The 23,628-nt window shown below is 45.6% G+C and overlaps 1 protein-coding gene across 1 annotated transcript in view; it reads right to left on the bottom strand.

The window, feature by feature from the left end:
- The window catches only part of LOC116992090 (alpha-2-macroglobulin-like), a 29,518-nt gene that overhangs the window by 523 nt on the left and 5,367 nt on the right, over positions 1–23,628 (bottom strand). Inside the window, exons 7-35 of the mRNA XM_033051291.1 lie at positions 22,575–22,659; positions 21,718–21,841; positions 20,136–20,250; positions 19,788–19,897; positions 19,140–19,298; positions 17,581–17,808; positions 17,187–17,250; positions 16,563–16,705; positions 15,753–15,902; positions 14,963–15,133; positions 14,187–14,337; positions 12,423–12,531; positions 11,920–12,148; positions 11,528–11,654; positions 10,757–10,878; positions 9,451–9,502; positions 8,883–8,966; positions 8,318–8,494; positions 7,722–7,806; positions 6,346–6,502; positions 5,984–6,058; positions 5,538–5,703; positions 4,366–4,589; positions 3,784–4,002; positions 3,316–3,443; positions 2,876–2,966; positions 1,603–1,671; positions 1,083–1,185; positions 469–510 (exon numbers count right to left, since the gene is read on the bottom strand). Coding sequence (XP_032907182.1) covers positions 469–510; positions 1,083–1,185; positions 1,603–1,671; positions 2,876–2,966; positions 3,316–3,443; positions 3,784–4,002; positions 4,366–4,589; positions 5,538–5,703; positions 5,984–6,058; positions 6,346–6,502; positions 7,722–7,806; positions 8,318–8,494; positions 8,883–8,966; positions 9,451–9,502; positions 10,757–10,878; positions 11,528–11,654; positions 11,920–12,148; positions 12,423–12,531; positions 14,187–14,337; positions 14,963–15,133; positions 15,753–15,902; positions 16,563–16,705; positions 17,187–17,250; positions 17,581–17,808; positions 19,140–19,298; positions 19,788–19,897; positions 20,136–20,250; positions 21,718–21,841; positions 22,575–22,659 — 3,759 coding nt within the window. The remainder of the gene's footprint in view (positions 1–468; positions 511–1,082; positions 1,186–1,602; positions 1,672–2,875; positions 2,967–3,315; positions 3,444–3,783; positions 4,003–4,365; positions 4,590–5,537; positions 5,704–5,983; positions 6,059–6,345; positions 6,503–7,721; positions 7,807–8,317; positions 8,495–8,882; positions 8,967–9,450; positions 9,503–10,756; positions 10,879–11,527; positions 11,655–11,919; positions 12,149–12,422; positions 12,532–14,186; positions 14,338–14,962; positions 15,134–15,752; positions 15,903–16,562; positions 16,706–17,186; positions 17,251–17,580; positions 17,809–19,139; positions 19,299–19,787; positions 19,898–20,135; positions 20,251–21,717; positions 21,842–22,574; positions 22,660–23,628) is intronic.

Here is a 23,628-nt window from a genome sequence, read left to right as displayed (position 1 = left end):
AAGGTCCTTGTTAAAGAGATGTGAATAACATCAACATTTCACCAGGTATTTGGGAGACAATTCCTCAGCACCTTTCAGTGTCTGCAGCATAGCAGATATGGCCCTAAAAAGGGCAGAGACACAAAAGGCTGAGTGTGATACTCCATCTCAGGGGAGACCGGAATCTTATTGGCATGAAGTGACACTAACACAGAGGAAAAGACAATTGCCACTGTACAAACAAAGGCAGTAACGCTGAGATTACTATACTCAGGGAAGGAAAATGAAAGCTGTATCTGATCTTACAGTGGAAGTCAGGTGGCAGCATTGCTTTTGGTCTCTGTACTGAAATGGGAAATGCAGTAGGCACAGTGAAGAAAATGCTCAGGGTAGACACAGGGCAAGGAAACACAAGGTCTACAAAGACTCTAGTTTAAGATGATTTGCAACAGTCCCTGATGGAGTATCTCATTGTTCCTGTGCACCTACCTGTGGTGCAGGGAGCACTGTACTCCTGTGTGGCAAACTCATCTGGAAAAGAGAAGGGAAGGGAGAGAGTGAGCTGTCATGACCCCTGGCACTGCTGGCAGAGGAAGGGGTGTCAGAGATGCTTTCCCCAGGCCCCCAGAGCAGGCTGGTGCCACCATCCCCAGTTTCCCCCAGAGGTCCCAGTTGGGGTGGGGGCAGCCCCAGTCCAAGCCCTGTCTGGGGCAGTGGCAGCAAAGCAGAGCCACCTGCACAGGCAGCTCCAGCAGGTCTCCACCCCAGTGTACCCAAGGGCTGCTCAGACACCTCCTCCCAGCACACTGGGCTGAAGTGGGGACAAACAGCTCTGTCACTGCCACTCTGGCACAGCAGCCAGCGCAGCAGAGGCACAAGGAGCAGCAGCTCAGCCTGAAGCACAGGCATGGCCACAGTCCAGGGCCAGAGATGAACATGGGACCCCCAGCATCCACAGCTCTGCCCCTCTGCACTGCCAGAGCTCAGGGCAGGGCTGGGGTGGCAGTGCCAGGCTGGGGACAGCTGTGTGTCCCCACAGCTCCCGTGCCCATGCACGTGTCCCACTGGCCACCCTCACTCCCACGGGCACTCCCGGCACTCACCTGTCTCGTAGTAGTCATAGACCTTCACCTGGGCTGGCTTCAGGCCCCGCACGGGGATGTCCCGCTCCACCGTGAAGGAGAAGCTGAGGGTCTCCCTGCCCAGCTGGGGAAGGGAAGCAGCAGAGGCTCAGGGGGGCTCTGCACTGCAGGGGCTCCCCTGTGCCTCGGCACTGCCCCTGGGCTCCTGCGCTGTCCCCGGCCACCCATGCTCTGGGGGGACACTGTAGGGCTGTAGGGCTGGCTGAGGGGCAGGGGCAAACCCTGGGACCCTTCCCCACCCTCGGGGAGGCTCCGCTGGTGGGGAAATCAGGGCCTGATCTGTGCACAGGGTGTAGGGAATGCCTCCTGAGGGCTGGGAGAAAAGTAGCGTTAATCTAAAAACTTAGAGTTGGTAGTCAGAAAAGGACAGTAAAATATTCAGTCCCATTCTTAGCAGAGCCATGGTGGTAGTTTTGAGTCCCAGATTTTTTTCTCTATGCAACCAAATGTCCCACTGCCTGTGTTTCTACCCCATTCTCACCTTTTCCAGGTATAGTAGAACATGATTGGTATTCAGCTCTGTGCGCTTAATTACAGGGTGGCCTTCCAGCTGAAGAAAGAAGACCAAGATGTTACTGCATTGATGGTGGTCTCCCTGTGCCCCCTGCACAGCCCTATGGATGGGATGTACTCTGGATGAAATACTGCAGTACTTTGGGAACTAAGTCAGCAGCACAGAATTGCCTCCTGGGTGTGCCACATAAGTATCATGGTCTCCAGGCCTCCCCTTCACCAGGCTGGCTGAGAAAGTACAACCTGGCTCCAGAAGGGCCTTAGCCCTGGATCAAGCACAGCAATAGAACAACTAAATGAAAATATGTTCCTTCTGGCATGCTAGTTCTGCATCATATTATTATAGCCTTTATTTTCCAGTTAATGCCCCTAATCAGCATCTCAAACACCTAAAGAATCACAAAGTTATGTTTTTAGATCAGCAAAGGGAAAAGGCAAACAGAGCTATTTTTGAATGTACTATGCACAGACAATGTTTATGGGGAGTTGTTGGAACACAGTAAAAATAAAAGTTCCCATCATCAGTCTAAAGAAAAAATTACTTATTCTATTTTTTCTTAGACTGATCGTATCATCTTGCCTTGTGCTAGCCTTAAGCCATGTAAAAGAGAACATGGTACATGTCAAATGTAAAGCTGAAGCTCTGCTGCTTGCTACAAACATTTGAAAGGTGTCTTGAATATAAGAAAGTAGATGTTTTCTCTTTTTATTCAGCAACTGGCACATTGAATTCTGCACTCAGTTTTATACCCCTCACTTCAGGCCTCGGAGCAACTCCAAAGAAAGACTATGATCCTGGAAAAGGGACTGGAATGTAAGTCTTATGAGGAGCAGCTGAGGGTACTAAGATTGTTTAGTCTGAAGAAAAGGAGACTCAGGGGAACCTTATTGCTCTCTACAATGCCCTAAACAGAGATTGCAGCGAGAAGAGGGACAGTCTATCCTCTCAAGCAAATAGTAATAGAACGAGAGGAAACGTCCTCAAGTTGCAGCAGGGGAGATTCACATTGAATATTAGGAGAAATTACTTCACTGAAAGAGTGATTAAGCATTGGAACAGGCCTTGTGGGAAAGTGGAGAAGTCATTACCCCTGGAAAAGTTTAAAATAAAGAGTAGACGAAGCACTTTGTGATATGGTAATAAGTGGGTATGGTGGTATTTGGTGCAAGGTTGCACATGGAGATTTTTTCCAACCTTAATGACCCTGTGACTCAATGTTGCATGACAAACAGCACCCTACCTTCCTCACTGAGGACTTCAACGGGACAAATCCTGACAGCATCTTCACATCAACAATCACCATGTTGGAGACATTGCGCTCCCCTGTGTAACTGAGGAACCAAGCAACAAAGATGCAGTGCACATCTTCTCAAAAGCCAGGCACACTTCCAGCATTCCCATAACACATGGCACCCCACTAAGTCCAGGCAGCAGCACCTCCTTCTCCAGCTGTGCCAGGTTCTCCTAGTCATCTCCACAGCCACGCACTTGCCCAGCCCTAGGCTAGCAGGACAAGTCCTTCATCCAGAGCCTCTCCTCACACAACAACTGCCTCCTGCCCACCTTCCCAGCAATGTGCTGCACTCCCAGGGGTTCCAGACCGCCTCACCATGGGGACAACCAAACCTCTCCCAGCTCTCATGGCTCGACAGGAAAGCTCAGAACAAAACGCAGACTCACCTGACATTGATGCCAATGTCAAAGACCTTGTGAGCCTTGGAGTCCTCACACGCCTCTGGGATTGTGTGCACATGGAGCATGAAGGGCGCCTCCTCCTGCGTGGGCTGCACGTTGTACCTCAGGCTTGTCTAGGGGACAGCCAGCAGCTCTGTGTGAGCGTGGGTGTGCCTGCTCAACGTGGGAGAGAGGGGACCCCACTTCTCACAGCTCCTCCACACTGCAGAGCCTTCCCTCCTTCTCTCCCACTCTCTCTTCCACATTCCCCTACTGTTTTTTACCTCTTCCCTTTACCCACAGCCTCCCACTTCTCCCCTCTCTCCTGTTCTTTACTCTCCTCCACCTCCATGCAAGGACTCAGTCATCTCAGGGTCTTTTCCAACCTGGATGACTCTATGATCCTGTCTTCTCCCTGGTCCTGCCTGTCCAGGGACTCCCCTCCCAGATGCCAGCTGTTCCCATCACCCTCACCTGCAGGTAGACACATCCTTCACCAGACACCTCCACGCTGTACTCCCCTGGCACCTGGGGAAGGGATACACGCTGCAGCAGCAGCCGGTTGCTGGGATCCACCTGGAAGTCTTGCTGGAAATCCCCTCCAGATCGCAGGGCCACTTTGGAAGCTGCCCCGCTCTTGGCATAGGTGGCGGCTCCATACAGGGACAAGGCTTGGAGAGCCACCACTGTGTCCTGAAAGAGATGAGTCCCAGCACATTGCAGGGAATGCAATTAGCCTCTCCACAGCCTGTCCTTCCACAGGCTGCCCTTTCTGTCAGCTGGCACCCTCCCCTCCATCCTTCCCGTTCTGCAGTGTAAAGAAGAAAAGACAGAGGGAAGGAGCAGCTTCACACATTTCCATTCCCCAGGGGCACTACTTGACACATTTGTCTATAGCCTCTTGAGAACTTGGCAGCCATGGTGGGTACTGCAGGATCTATTGCAGGGCTCCAGTTCCCACCTTCCTGACAAAACTTCCTGCGCTCCCACCTGGCTCCCTGGCATGTCCCATCTTCTGACCTCCATGTGTGAGGTGGCCAGAGAGAAGCAGCTCACCTGGGTGGAGGAGAAGCCCCCATTGGGGTTCTGCTGACTGCTGATCCACTTTGCAATCAGGGATGCAAAGGACAGCTCCTCCTGGGCAGGGGCTGGCTGCGAGGTGAGGTGAGCCAGGAGCACGTAGGCCGTCATCTCCACTTCCGCAGAGGGAGCTCGGGAACGAGCGTACGGGAGATCAGCCTCGGGCTCCTTCCCAGGCCGCTGCCAGTGGACAGACCCATCTGCACAGGAGACACCAGAGAGACAACAAGCAATTGCTAACATGAAATACTGCAAGGCACTTCTCGACCTGCTGCTGCTCCAGGAGGTGTCTGTCATGCAGGGTGAATTGGGAAGGGTCAGGTTTACACATCTTGCAGGTTTACAGTGAGTATGAGACTGCTGAGCCTCAGGCCTAGACACCACTTTCACATGGACATTGATGGACTTGGGCACTGCAGGGAACCAGAGACCTCAGGAGGATGCCCCTCCTTCCCTCTGTGAGTAGAGATGCCAGGGTGTGGCAGTGCCAAACTCTGTGAGGCCAAATGGCCCAAAGAATGGGACCAGGGCTTACCAGCCACCTGCAGGTGGAGAAGGCAAAAGGTGTGGGGGATGCTCCCTTCACAGTTCCACTACCCATCACTTGGCCAAACCCTCTGTCCAGCCTGACATGGACAGATTAGCTCCAAGTGATTACAGGATTTTCCCTGACAACTCAGAACTTGTGCTGTGGCCTTCAAAATGCCCTGTATGCTCATTTTCTCTCTCAGCACACCCATCTCTTCTCTGACTGACATGCCTTGTGCTGTGCAAGGTCACCTTTGCTCCATGTTGAGCCTGTGCCCTGGAAGGCAGGAATGTCCCTGAGCATTGCCAAGTCTGTGCTAAGCAGTGCCTGGTGTGGAGAGAACAGTGGGCTGAGGAGAGGTGGGAGCAGAGCCACGCAAGGGCTCAGCACTGAGGGGATGTTGCCTGGGGCTTCCTGCTGAGCTCTCAGAGCAGAGAAGGAGTGGGCCCTGAGAGGGACTTCCCAGAAAAGTAATCCCTTTGCACAAGTCTTTCCTCTCCTTCCACCTTTCCCTACCCACAGAGGCCAGTGCCTGCAGCCACTGCCCCACCAACAAAAGCCATTCCAGCAAGGGAAGGTGCAAGGCTGGGGAAAGCCACATCCCACCAGGAGCACTCACCCTTTCTCACGGCTTCCGTTTCAAGTGAGTCAAGCAATGCCTTCCGCTTCTCCCTATTCCCTGCCAGGGCAAAGGCATATGCCAGTAGTGCCTTGGTGTACACATGGTTTTCTTTCTGATTTGCTGCTGTTTCCAGGCAGAACAGAGCATTCCGCACCACTGAGTACTGGGAAGAGATAGCCAGTGATTAGAAGGGTGAGGAGAAATGAGGCTTTTGCCTTTCTAAAAGCACACCACCCTTCTGAACTTTCAGATGGGGATTGCCAGAAGGAGGTCTAGCAACAAGTATGGTACAATGTCTCCCAGATACCACAAAAATGGCAGTTCTTCTATCACAGGGCTCAACAGCTAATTCATTTTTCCAGTCTGGAACAAATTTTGGTCAATACTGTGTTGCCATAGACTGACACTGTACAACTGGCTCGAGTTAGGATGCAGAAACATACAGTCACAGGCAGAGGGATCTCCAGCAACGCGATTGTGATGTAGGCTGTCAGCGTCACCTCGTTGTCCACTCCACCCTGCAGGAAAACACAATAGATGCTGACCCCATCCTGCTTCATATCTTCAGTCTTTTCTGCCACTCTAGTGGGAGCAATGCACTATTCTGCATTGCAGACCTTTAGCTTGCCTTCTTCCTCTTTCACTTGTTGTGAAGGTATCACCAATAAGTACAGAATGGTCCGTGGCTCCCTCACCAGTGTTTGCCATTGGCATGGAATATGTCATCTCCCTATGTGCTGAAGAAACTCAGCTAGCCCCATCTGACTTATGGCCTCACAAAGAAACAACCAGGCAGACTTGTTACCTTCATAGCATTGTTCAGGAGTGTCCCAGAACTCTGGAAACAGCCGTTCTCCTTCTGTTTGTAGGCCAGCCAGTGCAAAGCATCCTGGATGTGCTTCTCCTCTATGAAGATGTGATGCCGGGCCTGGGCAAAGGACTTGAGGACAAAGGCTGTGAGCCTGAAAGGGAGAAAAAGAAAGGGCCTGAGCAGGCCTATTGCCCATTTCAATTGACAGGACCCATGTGCACTTCACTGATCTGTAAACAGGCAAGAAGGCCTGGGGAACTCTGGGCCACTTAGTCAGACCTTATGTATATTGTATCCTCACCTCAAAAAATTCTGTCAAAAAAACTGCTTTCCACTTTGATTTTTGTCTCTCATTTTTGTCTCTCACTTGGTTCAAAAAAACCCTGTGATCTCTTTGTGTTAAGGCTACAGTTTGAAGAACAATGAATCTCTTTGTGTTAAGGCTACAGTTTGAAGAACAATGATTGTTGATCTGTCTTATGAAAAAACTCTTTGAAAAACATAGGAAATTGCACACCGATTAGCTAAATATGCATAACAGAAGTACTCAAAATTACAAGGAAAAATAATTAAAATCCCAAAAGCTCATGGTCTGCTGGTAGAACTCTTAAACTGTCAATCCATGCTCCATGGGTTTCCCAGAACTCCCCTATAATTTCAAAGTAAATCAGAACATGTTAGAAGAGTTTTTGTTAAGTTGTTGCAAGCAGTTTTGGAAAAGTAGCAGGCATGAGGTAAGAAGCCAACATGCTGTCAAAAGCCAATTACCATTTCAGAAACTAAAAGCAAACTGAGGGTGATGAATTCTTCCATTATTATTCCTACATAAAATTGAAAGCATGTGACAATGATATACAGGGGCAAGTCAAAACTTTTTAATAAGTCAACATGACAACACGTGCTCCTTCAGCCTGTCTTTGCTTAGTAGCATACAAACACTTGAAAGAAAACATTCAGCACTGCTCTTGGATTCTCAACCTTTTCTCTTGTGTTTCCTCGTGTGTTTCCATATAGAACCATCTTTTCCAGCAGACTTCTCAGCAGATGCTAGTCTAGAAGAGCTGTCACTGCAACTCTTCAACCTTCTTCAGTCAGGGTGTCAAATCCCCACTCCCTTCTTCCTCAATTTACCTCTGTTTCCTTTTAGTCTGTAATGGCCCTCAGAGCCACTGGTGGGAGGAAGCACTTCAGCCATATAGCTGGTTGATGTAGCCTATTTATTCAGGAGGCAGCATAGGGACCACACCACCTCTGGAAACCTGCTGGTCTACAACAGCATTTCCTATTTACTGTCAGCCAGTATTTACTATAAATGTGTGGGTGAGAAAGAGGAGCATATTGGAGAGGGATAGGTAGCATTGAAATCTCACCAGGTATTCCCTGGTTGGCCATAACGTTGTCCAAAGGTACTGTAAGAGCCATCTTGGTGCTTGTAGTTCAGCTGCCTCTGATAACCTGCAATGGAAAGATAAGGCAAGAATCAGATGCAAGAAAAAAGATTCAGATGCAAGACAGAGTCTGCTGAGGGATGGGGAAATAGAAAAATAGCTCCATCAGCAAAAACAAATGAAAGAGGCATAGGTCGGTCCTATGCTAACCAATATGAAGTGCTGGTACATCCCCACCTCAATGCATTGCTTGTGCATGAGGAAAAGCAGCACCTGCCTTTCTTCAGAAGGGTGGCAGAACCTCTAAATGACAATGAATGAGTCACTGTAGCAGTGACAACTCTGCACTGCATTGCTACCGCATGAGAAAAGTGCTTGCAATGATCAGGTACAGTAATGCTTAAGCAACAGAAAATAATAAAGAAAAAAGCGGCAAAGGGCCTCCTCAGGCATACAGCAGAGACCATCTGTGTTTGAAAGACCACCTCTTTCAACATCTGGCCAGCATCTGACAGACCCAGCCCAGGCAGGATCTAGAAGAAAGTCAAAGAAGAAGCCAAAGCCATATCCCAGCTCACCGCTCACTAAGTATCCAATGGCCTTGGATTTGATCTCCTCATTCAGTTGCCCTGTCTTGTTCAGATAGTCCAGGACGTAGATGTTGGGTGCAAACAGGACCATGTTCTGCTCCCCACAGCCAAAGGGCATCTGGAGGAGCTGGTGCAGGTTTTGCATGGCAGAGCCCATGAGGTCACCTGAAGAGCAGGAGATACCAGAGAGATGTTAGCAATATTTAGGGCTGGCTATCAGAATCAGAGGAAGTTACTGAAATACAGATGCAGGAGATATCAGAGAAGAACAAAAGATAATCTGGATTGATAAAGATCCTAGAACAGAGAACAGAACAGCAGAGAAAAAGAAACGGGAAATGAGAGAAAGGTTAGGGCATTGTGAGAAGACTGAGGAAAAGGGCTTGCAGAAAGGGAAAGGGAATAGCACAAACAGAAGGGAAAGTTCTCAGGACAGAAGAGATTACAGACAAGAATGAGCTGTTCTAGAAACCATGAGAAAAAGTTGTGAGGTAGGAGATCTACATAAGGAGTCAAAACAACACCTGGTTCTTCTTTCTGGCTGTTAACTCACCCAGCACTGAGAAATATGCTCTGCCTGAGTCAGGTACCAAATTTTCAGGTAGCAACAGGGAAAACTCCTCTTTCACAGGCACTCCTGAGAAACAAACAAGACCCAGACAGCTTCAGTGCAGTTCAAAGAAATGGCTAATGGAACAGGAGGGGGACTCAGTGAAACAACAGGAACTCTTCCTATTAGAAATGCTCTGATTTCAGTTACTTCGTATTTCCCTGTCTGTAACACAATCTCTGCATGAAACCACTCCCAGCCACTTTTAGGCACAGCATCTACATCTTCCTCCAGGGAAACAAGAGCACTTGTATCTCCAGTGCCAGAACTAAAGAGAGCAGGGGTGCAAAGATCCATGCTAAATCCATCCTAGGTCATACCCTGATGCTTAGGTAGGATAGTCAATTCTTTAGGAATTTCTGCTATCTTAGGTCTCAAACTCCCTACCAATGGGGCATGTTTTGACTACCCAATATCAGACTACAAGGAATATGATAGAGGCAGGCCTCCAACATCCCACGCATCAAACCACACAGGAACAAATAGAGAGTGTGCGAAGAGTAGGCTTTACCTTTTACACAGAGCACAGAATTCTGGGTTGTTTCCTTCTCAACTCCTTCAGGCTTGGATGAGATGAAGAAAAAAAAGAGAGGTGAGAAATTAGTGAGACAGGAAATACAGACAGGAATCCTCACAAGGACAGAGTGATATGTAAAAAGAAAAGTGATGGAATGGAAGAAACAGAAGCAGTCATAAACATTCCCTGAAACAGAGCTCTGAAATAATTTAAGCAAATAAAAGAAATGTGATCCTAAGTGACTGTTGTTATGTGTGGAGGAAGGACAGGAAAAGGAGAGGAGTACACCGAAGGACCATCAAATGGATGACCTGCAACTATTGCACACAGTAAGAGACACTTAACATTTTTGTGACAAAGGGACTGCAGCATTACAGAGCTGTGCTGAAGAGACCTTTGCAGTGCTATTTATTGTTATGCTGCAGATGTTTTAGGGAAAAAAATTGTGTATGTTAACCATAGAAAGGGAGGATGTAGTACTCTGTAGTATCTAGTGACACTACTGATAGTACACAGTGGGCAAATATTAGGGAGTTTTATGATACAGAAGAAAGTTCAGAACATAGAACCTAACTGCCAGATTACCACTCTCAGTATATAATAAACTAACAATTTCCTATAAAGGCTATCCAATACTGCCACATAGGATTTCCTTGTGTTTCACATCACATCAGCAACTCTTCCTGCCACAGGAAATGGGTAAGCTGTAAAATTTCAACATGCTTTCGTGTGTAGTTTTAAGGGGATTTTTCTACAGTCATCAAATCCCTCACCTTTGTCCTGGTGCCAGTCTATGTTACCAAACCATAATTGCAAAACACTCAGCTTAAGAGGCAGTTTGCTTGGCCACTCAATTAGCTGAGAGGCAGCATGTGCTGACTGGCACATTTACTGGGGGTGTGTCGAAAGAAGGAGAGAGGCTGTAGAGGCAGTGTATTGACATAGCAGGTGACAGATGGGAGCTAAAAGGAGGGATGGATTGCAGTAGGAGTCCTGTTACAGTAGAGGACAGGGTAAGTTTATTGTACCAGAAGATAGAAGGCACATTATTAAGCTGAAGTCTTTTTGTAGCCCTGTAAAATACAAAGATGATGTACAACAACGATATTTCCATGCTGCATAGTGATCCCATAAAATCATAGACCAGACCAGGTTAGAAGGGATCTCAAAAGATCACCTGGTCCAAATTTTAACAAGAAAGGGAGCTAGATGAGATTATCTAGCATCCCATCCAGCTGTATCACTGTGTAAGCTAAAGCCCCTAGGAAAGCTCAGTCCTCCCTTCCCACAGCCCACATACCTCCACCAGCAGCTGTCTGATGACCGTGTCCTTCCTCCCTTTCTCAGGGCTCTCCACAATGTAGTTCCCGCAGGGTGGTTGGTTCTGTAGGGCCTCAGTGGTCACTGAGAACTCCACCTGCCCTGGAGGAAACAGGGGTCAGTCAGCCCTGCCAGGCAGAGCTGGGAAATGGGATTCACTGATACTTTCAGGAGTTTCAGCTTGCAGGCACATGGATGGAGATTTCTGTCACAGTTGGGCCCTGCTTCTTTCCCACAAAAGCCAAGCACTCTACACGAGCTGTGTTGTCATTGAAAGGTGACTCTATTTTGGGGACTGTTTTACAGAACCTAGGACACCACAGTGCTGAGAGTGACCAGCCCCACTGCTGTTCAGCACGTTGCTGCCTTGCATGCACACCACAGCTGCTACCACACCAACAGTGGAAAAAAAATGTGTGAGGATCCCATGGGGAACACATCTAATCTCAGGGAGGAATGGAACTAACAGAACATCTGTGCTGGCCAGCAACAACTCTGGCCACAGGAGATGCTGTCCAAGGGCTATTAGGCTTGATGGTACTGCATGTAATGCCAGACACACAGTTGGACCCTGTGAATCCCCCAGTCTTTGCCTCTCAAATATCAGTCTATGCCCCCCAAATCAGACAATCAGACACACTCAGCTGAAGTGTTTACCAGGAAAATGTGTTGCTCTAATATCCAGTACTGAACAGGGGAAAACAGCACAAAGAAACCCTTCCTGCAGTTTCCAGCACCCTGAGATCTTTACCTAGAGATTTGGGAGTCACCAGCCAAGCCACAGTTTTCCTCACATTCTCACAGAGACAATGAGATTCTTCCTCCTTTTCCACCAGAGTAGCCAGGAAATGAGTAGATGGAGCCAGAGCCACACTGACCTGCCAGTTGTAGAGAGAGGTGCAATTAAAAGGGGATCATGACAGACAGGGAACTAGGAAGTCATAGCAATAGCTATTTCCTCAGTAGCAAAGGAGGGGGGAACTGGAGTTGTGGGTTCTGCTTTTGGAGTATATAGGAGAAAAAACATAAAATATCAGGGGCAAAAGGTCTAGGGTTGCTGAGAGATAAGGTAAGAAGGCTAGATGAAGGCAAGGGATGCACAAGAAGGCACACAGCTACAGAGAATAATTTAAACCTTCTTACCCTGATGCAGGCAGGCAGGTAGTTGAACACGGTGGCTTTCAGCGTGAAGGACTCCCCCCGCACTACAGAGTAGGGCATGGTGAGCTCGACAAAGAAGGGCTGGAAGGCTCGGAGGGACACTGTGGGGGACAGCCCAAAGCCTGTGTCTGCTGAAGTGCAGAATGCATTGGCTTTCCACTCAGTGATGGTGTCAGGGATGGTCACTTCTAGATCAGCTTTTCCCTCAGAGCTGGTAAAGCACAGACAGCAAGGATAGAGGGATCAATTTTACAGCATTTTGGTGACTACCTGTACCCCTTTTGGCCTACTGAAGAGTATTTGCTGTGTGAATGATGGGGTAGTCCATTCTTTGGACAAACCTAACTATGGATGAAAGTAATTTCATCTCAGAGGATTGCCAAATGGTCTCTGCAAACAATGAAGGACAAACACTTTGGGATCCATGTTTTCACTTTATAGACCCAGTTTTAGTAAAAATGAATGAGCGAGTCCAAGGTACTCACCTTATAGGTACTAAACTCCAAATCCAGGTTTCTGGGAAATACTTTCGGACTGTCTCTGTCACCACTTCTGAAGAGTCATACTGCATAGAAAATCTCCCAGCCAGAGCGCCTGAATATGGTGAGATGAAAAACAAATCAACTATTGATAATTCCAAACAAGCAAGACCTATATCATCATCATGCTTCAGTCTGAGAAAGTGTCAATCAGAAGCAGATGCTCGTGACTGTAGTGAGCTATGGTACCAACAGCAGTGGAGTTTCAGGACCAGGGCTTATTGGCAGAAAGAGCTAGCCTTCCATTATTTTTTGCTGGTCTCCAGCAGAACTCAAAGTTTGGAAGCCAGCACTTTACCAGCTTTAAAAAAAAAAAAAAAAAGGATTTATAGCAAAAATCTATTTAGGACCTTCTATGCAAGCAGCCTTCATGTGATGCTCTTCTCCATCCTAATCAGGCCAGCCAGCAATGGAACATCCCTCTGTTGAAGTGTAGGGTCATTGTGACTAGAGTACCAACTTCCTGTCAAAGCTATGGCCTCCTCAAGAGCTAGGCTGAAAATGCTCAAAATAAAAACATGCAGCTGAAATATGGGAAGGGTAAAAGGAGACATTTTGACTAAAACAAAGTTTTCGCATACAAAATTTATTCCAAATAAAATATTCTGTGTTTAGGATTAAATTCGTTTGAATATTTTACTTTACTTTTCAATAATGGGAATGGGGTGGGTGGGACTTGGTTTGCTTGGCTTTCACAAATAGAAAGAGAAATGCATCCAAACAGAAAAAGAAGAAAAATTCTTAAGGAAATTCTAATTTTTGTCATCTTTACTTTGGCTAATTGAATTTTTGCATTTGGATAACAATTGAGTAGCTAAGCAGTATTCATACTAACTGTGCAAAAGGCATCTCCGGAGTCTGAGAACGTCTCAGGGACAGGTGAAAGATGCTATCAGAGCTATATCACATTGCTCCTGGCAAAAGTGGCAGGTAGCTTGTTTGTGTTTTTCTATTGTGGTATTTCAGTCTTCTTACTGCTGTTTATTTCAGTTTAAAATAATTAAAAGGCATCTACCCTGCATCTTAGCAACTTCTGTCAGAAGCTGAAATTGTTTTCAAACTGGACACATACAAAAGCACAGGTTCTAATGCCAAAGGAAAATTCTCTGAATCTTCTATCCAGCCAGAATAACTTAAAATTTCTAAAAAATTTTCTTTTATGTGAGACTGAAGGATGATAGGGCCAATTCTGTTGCCCAGGTTGTTACAGTGTAAGAGTTGAGATAGTCCTTCAAAATAGGATAATAGAGTCCACTTCAGATTGGACTTCTACCATCTATGTCTCACCATGCTAAGCTCTCAAAGTCTACCAACTCATCACTGAAATATTTGTCACCCACTTCATGGTTTTGACTGTACATAAGACTGGCTGAGTCGATAAGGTCAGTCTGAAAATGGTATTGGAGACTATGTAGGCAATAATCTAGCAATAGAAGTCTACTGTAAAAGCCTAATGAACAGAGAATTTATCAGCAGGATAATATCCTCTGCTCTGCCAGTCTTTGAGCACTGCCTGGTTCTGATGATTTCTCACGTGGAGTTATCAAAGCTTGTCTGTACACCTACACAACCCTACAACAGATTTCAGAAGCTGAAATCTGCGAAAACCCCTCAGCTCAGTACTGCTTCCAAGTTTCAATTCACAACTCCAGCTCTTGTTCAAGTATCTCTGCTCAGAACAGGAGCGATAACAAAACCGAGTTCCTTTACCGCTTGTCCTCATGGCATTCGCGGGTGGTGCAGCCATGGCTAAAGGTACTCCTACGCCAGCTTCTGGATGGGCAGCATACATGTAACTACTAGGGCCACAAAACCAAGGCTTCCTCACATTGGTATTTGTGAAAACCTTTAAACCCATTTCCTATGGGAGAAAAAAACAAACATTTTTTTTATTACTGAATCCTGTTGAGATTTACATAGCAGACTTGATATTGGAATTTTACTGCCTCAAAATGGAGTTGTTATTGTGTGTGGATTGGACCTTGAGATGATCCCTCAATCCTTGGGTCTGAGTGCCTGGGTGGCTCAGAGAGACCAAAGGATATATCCCCTCTTTTTCTAGGACACAAGTTCCAGTCCAATTTCAGTCTAGGCATCAGGGTTATCCACAAAGTAGATACACAGTTTTCTCTCTGGAATTAAATGTCGTGGCTACAATGCAGCTCAAGGACATACTGATTTATTCAAGGTAACTATAATGGCATGGGATCATTTACCAACAATTAGAACCGCACTCTAAGTCAACCTCAAACCTCTTCCTGTAAGAAAGCTTTGAGACTGATGCCTTTTACACCAAGTGTGAAGCATATCTAGCAAGACAAGTAAAGCTTACAACCCTCACTGAATATACCTCTGAATAAAAAGAAGTATCAGATCCTTCAGCCGCACAAACCCTTCCGTTGTTAAGTTTCATGATGCCACAGAAGGCTTAAGCATTCTCAATTATTCTCCCACTCCACTCCCTAACCAGGCCAGGGGGGCTATACCTTTAGGATGCTGTAAGTGTCCTCTTCATTCGCCCCCATTACTGGAACATAGGTGATCCCATCCCGAACTATTGGCTCCGCAGTCAGACAATTCCACAGGGGCTCCTCCAAGTGTACGCTTAAACCATAGACATAGCCATGGAATTCCTTCACTGGAAGTAAGTCATACACCTTGGCAGAAAGAGGGACAGTATTTGGCATTTTAGTGTCCATTGTTATGAAACACATCTGATGGAATTGGATGTAAACACCATAACAGTCACATCACCAGCACATATATCCACATTGCTATGGTACTCCCTGTGCTGAGAGCAGTAAGTGTTTGGGAATCAAAAAAGGGATCAAAATTTGGAGATACTGCCTCTATTAAAAAAATTACATTGGCCAAACCATCTATAATACTTTGTCCCTACTCAGGGATTGTCATTTTCTGCTTGGCAAAAGGTAAATAAATTCTTTGACGCTTCCAGATGGTACCTCAAGAAAATTAATCCATGCATGAGGAGAATAACTGAAAAATTATAATTGAACACACAACAGCGTTAGGGTCTGGTCAAGACAAGCAGGCCCCTTAAAAAGGCTTTCTAATTGCCATCCCTAAAATCACACAAAACCCCTAAGAAACAGTTCTGGCCAGTTCTCATCTTTTTGCTGGAGGAAGATGAGAAGTAGCACAGGAGAGCTTCCCTGTGTCAGCTCTGCCAAGAGGGACTGTTCCATGTTTCCACTCCAGCACTGGTAGCTCTTGCTCTGACCAGGTTCCAACTTGTTCCACAGACCAAGAACTTACAGAGGTAGGGGACAGGTCAGCTTCTTGCTTCATGAGGAGAATACTCTTGTCCACAGCACGCACAGCACACAGGGAGTTTGGGGAGGCTTGGAACTGCAAGTGAGCATCCGAGGAAGGCAGACCTTCCGAAGAGGAGAAGCTTAAGCCCACCTGTAACCACAGGAAAAGCTATGTCACAGATGCCCTACTCTCACAGGACTTTTCTTTCCACTTGAGTGCATTCAGTTCTAACTTTACAAGGTCCCCATACACATGCACACTTCTCTCTACACTTCCTCTGGACTACTGTTCTCTCCCAGCAGTCCCAGGGGAATCAGCACCAAGAGCTCTTAGCAACTTTAAAAATCACAATTGCTCATAAAATTTTTAAGGTGGTTTTGTGGTCATTTTGAATGTGATGAGGCAATCCCACACAGGAGCTAGATGTGATCAGACAGTGGACCATGTCCTTGAACTAGGAGCAGTCACTGTACCGCACACAGAAACTGTAAGTGGAGAGAAAACCAGCTTGCAAAGAACTTGCTCTTGTTCTCTTTTTCCCAGGCAGGACCACCTGCAGGATCAGCAGCTTTTACCAGTTGCTAAAGGGGGTTTTATCAGTGTAGCCCCTGCTAGCACTTTTTTCCCAGCAGTTGATCTCCTCCAGGTTAGCACAAACCAGTAAGCAGTGAAGCTACGTAAAACAATTGGCATGTTGCTTGTCCAGTGTTAGTGTACCTAAATAAATTAGTTTAACCAGGGTAAATCTAAATAAGTGAGCTTAAACACACTGCAGTCTGGTGGCTGTTGCCTCAGGAAGTGGACACTTACCTTATTGTTGAAACATAATTCTGTGTTGAACTTGGCTGAATCAGCAATCACCTCCCCACTGGGGACTGTGGTGTAGACAAGCACTTGGGCCACTGGAGCAATATCAGCTTGTACAGACAGCTGTAGTGAGAATACACCATTGTCTAGCAAACAAAACAATGGCAAAAAGTTAAGGTGCAAAAACTCTCTTTTGAGCAGCCAAAATTCTAGTTTTGACTTTATGCTAAACTTTATCCTAGCCATTATGAAATTCCAGGTATCCAAGTGGGATGAATTTGTGCTCACAGAAATGTGCAAGTCTCCCAGTCTGACTGAAAAGGCCTGTTTTCCAGTGCATAAGTATGCTGAATATTGCTTCAGCTTCTAAAATCAGACTATCAGATCTATCTCTGAGGAGCACTGGAGCCCCAGAAAATTCAGTATCAGGAGAAAAATAGTGGCACAGGGGATTAGAGCAAATCTGTGAAAAGCGTAAAGGCAAAGAAAATAAAGGCCAAACTCTTCCCAGATCTTGGAGGATATGCAGATGTTGATCCCTGCATTTACATGAAAGCAGAGTGTATGTTTGCCACAGTTGCCTAGACACCCATAAGAGTGACAATTTGGTGGGGGAGAGGAACTCACCACTTTCCTGGTCCAAATCCAGAATGTGAGTACATCCTTGCTTAATGTTTCCCTTGGCCATTACCTGAATGGAAGGAGAAACTTTGTTGTGATTGTGGTTTTGCATTAGCCAAACCTGAAAGTGAGGGACCCTGCAAGGAGAGAAACAGAGCTATATGTCTGCTGCTCACACCCAGCTCTGTGCCTCTCAGTAGCAGAATCCCTGTGCTCACCCAAAGAGCACAGGGACATCCCTACTTTTTTACTCCCAGCTCAGACCCTCCTTTTTGTTTCTAAAGAACATATGAAGGATGACAAAAATATTTAAAGACTTCTGCCACAAACCAGAGCTAACATTTCTCATACCCCTATAACTGCCAGTGACAACCTCACTGTACAGCAGGTGCAAACTTACCAGGTAGTAAAAGGTGATTTTCTTCTGCTCTCTTACAGCCTCCGGAGTAAGGATGTAATGCACCCGGATCTCTGTGGAGGAGCCACAGCTTAGAGGCTTGGACTTGGGCTCAATTTTGAGGAAGCTTTTACTGGGAGAGTAAAAGCGCTTCAGCTGGAGATAACTTTCTCCATAATATGGAACAACCCAGGAACGTTCATAGCAGTAGGTGTTTGCTTTGTGAACTGCCTGGAAAAGGAGAAAATACACACATAGATCCTCAAATACAGGTGGCCAAATTGGAGACAAAAATTCATGGCCTAATATTAAAGCTTTAATATTCTTTTGGTACTGAAGTAACAAGAAATTCTACAAAAAAACCCAAAAACAAACAACAACAATAAAAAACCACAACATACACAAACCCAAAAAAATCCCAGAAAACAAACAAATACCCCAACATGTGAGTTTGGAAAGTGCAAGATATAATCATGGTATCTTCAGCAAATCACTGGGAGTGATCTCACTCCCAGAGAAGCTGGAGTTTGTGCCAAACAAGCTGAATCTTAGCAGATTTTTGTTTACTAACAGTGTCTCTTTAAGGGCCTTGCCCTCTCTAATATTCTAGTTAGTCTAAAGGGAAAAAAACCCAATTTTCATTTCTTTCCTTATCGTCAGCACTGAAAAAGGGATAGTGCTGTTCAGTTCAGATATTTAACAGTGCCAAGAAAGAGCTACAGACGCTATAGGAAAAAGAGGACAATCTCCAACTAATAATTCAAAACCTAAACCAAATAGAAGTTTAGGAGCTGAGAGAGATAATTCCCATTTAGAAGGGTGCTATTTCAGCATTTGATGTGCCTCATGTGCCTTTTTTTTTCTCATTATACTGGGGAATTCTTGCCTTTTCTTTATCCTGCAAAAATCTGAAAGCTTCAAGTATCTAGTAGTAACTTCTGGGAAATTTTTAATGGTTTTAGTCTGTGAAAAGGGAATTGTAGGGAGAAGAGTAAATATAATTCTAGATGTAAATATTCTCCCCTACTCCAGGATGTGATATTACAAAATATGCATATTACACAACAACTTGCATTTCCTGCCAACAAAAAGGTGCTCAGCAGCATCTGTTTGTCCCAAATAAATTCCACAAGAAACCAAACCAAAGCAAAAACAAATGGACAAACAAAAAAAACCCCAACTCTCCCAAAAAATACCTCAGGAGCTGTAGTTAGAAACTTGAGAAGCTAAATTAAACTCTGAGATGTGCAGATGGGAGATAGACCCACCCTTGACTAGGTAGGGCTGGTGATCCTTGGAGCAGAACAGACTATTATGATCTCTTGATTTTCCTTCTAACCCTCTATTGCATTTGCCAAGCAGAAATCGAATATTTACAAGATCAGTGCAATTGTGACCTGGAACCTCAGTCTGCTGTATGACTGTTTCCACCAAACTGGTGTCAAGGTTCACACAAACAACAAGGAAAAAGAATCTAACTACTTTTGCACATATAGTAGAAACTTTAGAGCTCCTCCAGCCCTTTGGGGGACTTCATTACCTTCTTTGCCCAAAGGACTTACCCTAATTCCAACATTTTCAAGGGCCAATGATGAAGTGTTTAGGGCAAACTCTGCCATGCCCTCTTCATTTGTGGTATAGTTTTGCTCTTCTCCTCCTTGAAGATAAATTCTCACAGTTTCATTGGCAATTGGAGCATTAGACCCATCCACTAGTTTCACCTGGAGGAGCAAAATCAATACAGTTTAGAAGGAAAGGGATGGTTGCCACCTGAACAAGACTGGTAGAACACCAAGCTAAACATTGAGCCCATGTCAGACACAGAAGCCTCAACAGCATTTACATTTATCACTTTCAGAGACAGTTGCAAACTTTCTGAATACTTTTTCCTCTGCCTCTTTCTTATCTCCGCAATTGGGTCAGAGGAGTGGATGTGGAGAGTGACACGCACTCACATGCCCGAGGTCTCCAATTAAACAGGTAACTGTAGAAGGAGAATTTTAGTGGACTGGAGAGGCAGAAGCATAAGGACAGAATGAGGGCTGTGCTCTCAGCTCTTGTTTCCCAGTTTGAGAGCCTGCAGAGGAAAGGAGACTCACAGCGATTAGCAGCACTGAGGTCGAGCATTTTGCAAAGTTGGGGCATACATCTGACCAGAAGGTTCAGGAGCATCATTGCTTGGCACTCACGGCATTCCATGGTTTCCCTACCTGCCCAAAGAAGGGGAGTCCTCGCTTGTAGTAAGTATCTGAAAGTGCAAACGTGACTTTGCTAATGGTGGTTGTGATCTCAGAGAAGCCTGTTCCAGTCAACTCCACTCCTGCAGAAAGAAGCATAAAGAACTAATTTGCCTCTGCCTGACCAGAATTCCTTTCACTGTAGCCAACCTTCCTTTGCTGGACAAACTCTTTTCTTGATGGTCCAGGACTAGTGGAAGGAAAACTCTAAAATTCCAGACAGGGTAGAATCTGCTTTTATCCCTCAATCCTTCTGGGCAGACCCCTCTGCTGGCCTCTCCTGGACCCATTACATGGCTCTTTGATCCAGATGATCCATACCTGTATCCTCCTCTTTAATTTTAGCCTCCACACTGAGCTTATTCTTATATCCATGTCTCTTGAGCTGGAATAGTTTGGTCTTTACCACTTCTGAAGTGCAGCCATAGATGTCTGTCTGTTGGAGGAAAACAAACAAGACCATTATATTCTCATTTATACAACACTTATTCAACTTAATGAATCCATCACTGTATGTTGCTCTGAACTGAAAAAGAAGCCCATAACCTCACAGATAATCTACCTCTGTTGTTTTTATCAAAACTGGAAAAATACATAAATAACTTAGCAAAAAGCATATTGAGGTAGTTAAAGCAACATTAGAGCAAAAGATTTTGCAAACTGGACAATTTTTGTGTATGTTTGTGAAGTCTGAAGCTGCCAACACTTGGTATGAGTGCATAGGGAATTAGTCAATGTATGCCATGTAAGAAATGTTTGTCAGGCATCAGGCTCCTTAGAAAATAAAGCTGCTTACTTAAAATGTGTAAGCCATATGAGTGATACATAAACCAAAGTCTGTATATTTGTAGAAAGTGGATGACAGCTGGAAAAGTATTTCCAAAGCTTGCCACCTCTCTTCAGCAAATTCATGTACAAGGCAAGTTTCCACAGAAGACATGCCTGGAACAGAGGTTAGCACCACAGTATTTCTATTTTCTTTTGACCTGGGTAACAACAGTAGTGGCAGAGGCAGCTGCGGTCTCATGTGGCTCATGCTGTAGCAGAGCCCAGGGGACCACAAGAACATCTTCTATATGCTTTCTTCTCCTGGCCTATTTCCACAATTGCTATTACTGCAACTTCTGTCAATTAACCCAGTATTGTTGCACCTGTCTGTGCTCCAAACACCTTTCAATTTTGCTCTTGCAAAGTTAAAAGGTGAAAAAATTGGGGGATTTTCTCTCTGTCTTAACCACTGCTGCAAACCCCACATTTCTATTCTTTCTTGCTCAAAATGCATCAGCCTCTCTCTGGCTTTCTGCTCCTTTCCTTCCTCTAATACCAGCTTCTGTCCCCATACACTGTCTCCAGTGTAAGTCAACTCCAACTCTGTTCTCATTGCTCATGGCTTTTCCATCTCACTTTGCTCTTATTGTCTATACAATCTCATCTGACCTTCCTATTATTTCTTTCATCTCTGAATTCTCCATCAAGTTCTGGCCTTTATCCACACTGATCTTACTGCTCAGATCTTCCTCCCTAGTTTTACCTTTCACATTTCATCTTGCACCCAATCTTCTCTCATCCTCCAGCCTTCCTTAAAATATATGGAATTTCACAGAATCATAGAATTACAGAATGATTTTGGTTGGAATGGGGCTTAAAGGCCGTTTAAGTTCCAATTCCTCTGCCATAGGAAGGGCCATCTCCCAACAGACCAGGTTGCTCAAAACCCCATCCAGCCTGGCCTTGAAGACTTCCAGGGATGGGGCATCCACAGCTTCCCCCAGCAAACCTGTGCCAGTGCCTCACCACATGTTAACACTATGTTTGTACATACTCAGAGGCAGCCTGTGCCTACAAGGCATGCTCAATAACACTTTCTCCAATCACTCTACCCACCAGAGTAACCCTGACTCACCTGTCCGGAGAACTCCTCACAGACTGCTCTAGACTCTTCACCATAGCAAGATAAGGCTGCATGTTCATACTCCCGGCAGACACGGAAGCTCACAAGACCAGGAACAGGTTTCCCAAATGTGTATCTATGAGCAGGGAGGATTGCAAGGAAAACAGAGACATTGGGAATGTAAGAGAGATGTAGAAAAATTACAGGCTCATCCCCATTGATGCCTGCTTTCTTCCCTACAGCTGCCTCCAGGATACATAGGGTCATCATAGGAAATAAAAGGCAGAAAGGAATCTGGTACCACATGACAATGCTGATTTTGTTGAGAGTCCCCCTCACCCTGGAGAACATGTTGCAAGCATCCCAACCCAACCATCCAATTGTGATAGAACTGCTTTATGAACGTATAAGCACTGTGTCTTTACTCTCACTCTTCAGCCCAAGTCATGGCTCTCCCTACAGGGTCTGTGGAACACTGCAAGGCAGAATCCAGAGAGGTGGCCCAAAGGAAAGAGAGCAGTTGCATCTCTTAGTGTTTCTTCTCCACAACAAGCAGGAGATACATTAAAACGTCATGCCTGGGTAAACTGTACTGAAGACCTCACCCCTAGCAGTGTAGATGGTGTGAAATCCTCAGTGGCTAAAAAAATATGCAAGACTCACAAAAAAACAGATCCAAAATATGTTTCTGTATGTTACATACAAAGTATATCAAATAGTAACTGTTGCCTTATAGTCTGCTTAGTCCAGGGACCCCAAAAGGATTGAGAAATATAATAAAGTCTTGTCTCTCAGCCTCCCAACCGAACTTTGATCAGCAACTCGAGAAAACACTGAAACCAAGAAGAACTTGAAAGAATGATACTCACAGTCCACAAACCGTCACCTTCAGCTCCTCATCAAGAATGCTGATCATCTTGGGCATTTTCACTGTCACTTCGAATTTTGGCAGCACTGCAGCAGAACCAAAGGAAAACAGTCTATGTGGTAGGGAGTAACATTAGAATGATACATGAAGGCGCTCTCAGGCTGTTCTTACAAATCACCTAAAAACCTTTTACATCTAAATGGTCAGATTTTAGAGGCTTCTGTCACTTGCACATCCCAGTGAAGTCATTGAAAACCCATCAGCCAAGCATTGTGCCAGGTAAGAAGACAAGATTATTACAGCAGCTATTAAAGTACAGCAGCTTCATAGGTAACACATGGGTTATCAGTCCCACAGCAGTAGGATACAATAAAACAGAGAAATAAATCAGTAGAAGTTTCCCACAAATATACAAACTACTGGTCTCTCAATTTTCAAAGCATGTAGACCCTATCAATGTTCAAGACAGGAAGACACCTTGGCTTCTCCAGTGATTCAGCACAGTGTGACATCCCATCCACACCCAGGTGCAGGAGGGCAAGTGGATGGTGATGGTCTTGGGAGAACTAGGAGGGGATTCAGGGCACAGGACAGAGCACAGTCTTGCAACCGTGCAAGTTGAGGTCAAAGCACTTCATGACTGCCAGGACACATCTCTGCTGCACGAGTCAGGTCATGTCAGACCATGTAACAAGGGCTGCAGCTGGCTTGCTGGGGTGGGAATATATGCTGGTTGTGATTATGTGCTGGTGGTGTGTACTGGGATACCATTTTTCTAGCCAAGCAGATGGAGCTGGCGGAGAGGTGAGAGCAGCAAAGGGAGGTTAAGGCACTATGGCATCACACAAGCTAAGGGCTTAGCTTGCAGGGCAGAAAAGGCAAGATCTTAATTTACAGCCTAGACAGACCCAGCCTAGACCCAGACTTATGGCATGACATTTGACAGATATGTTGCCAACTGCAGATGAGGCTGTGGCCTAAAAGCATCTCTGAATGGAGGAAAGGCTTGTGGTGGTCAGCACAGACTGATCCGAGCACTTTGCTCCTCCTGAGAG

This window comes from Catharus ustulatus, chromosome 2 (genome assembly GCF_009819885.2).
Source record: "Catharus ustulatus isolate bCatUst1 chromosome 2, bCatUst1.pri.v2, whole genome shotgun sequence".
NCBI lineage: Eukaryota > Metazoa > Chordata > Aves > Passeriformes > Turdidae > Catharus > Catharus ustulatus.
The sequence above is the reverse complement of the archived record's forward strand: the minus strand, read 5'-3'. Positions and strand labels throughout refer to the sequence as shown.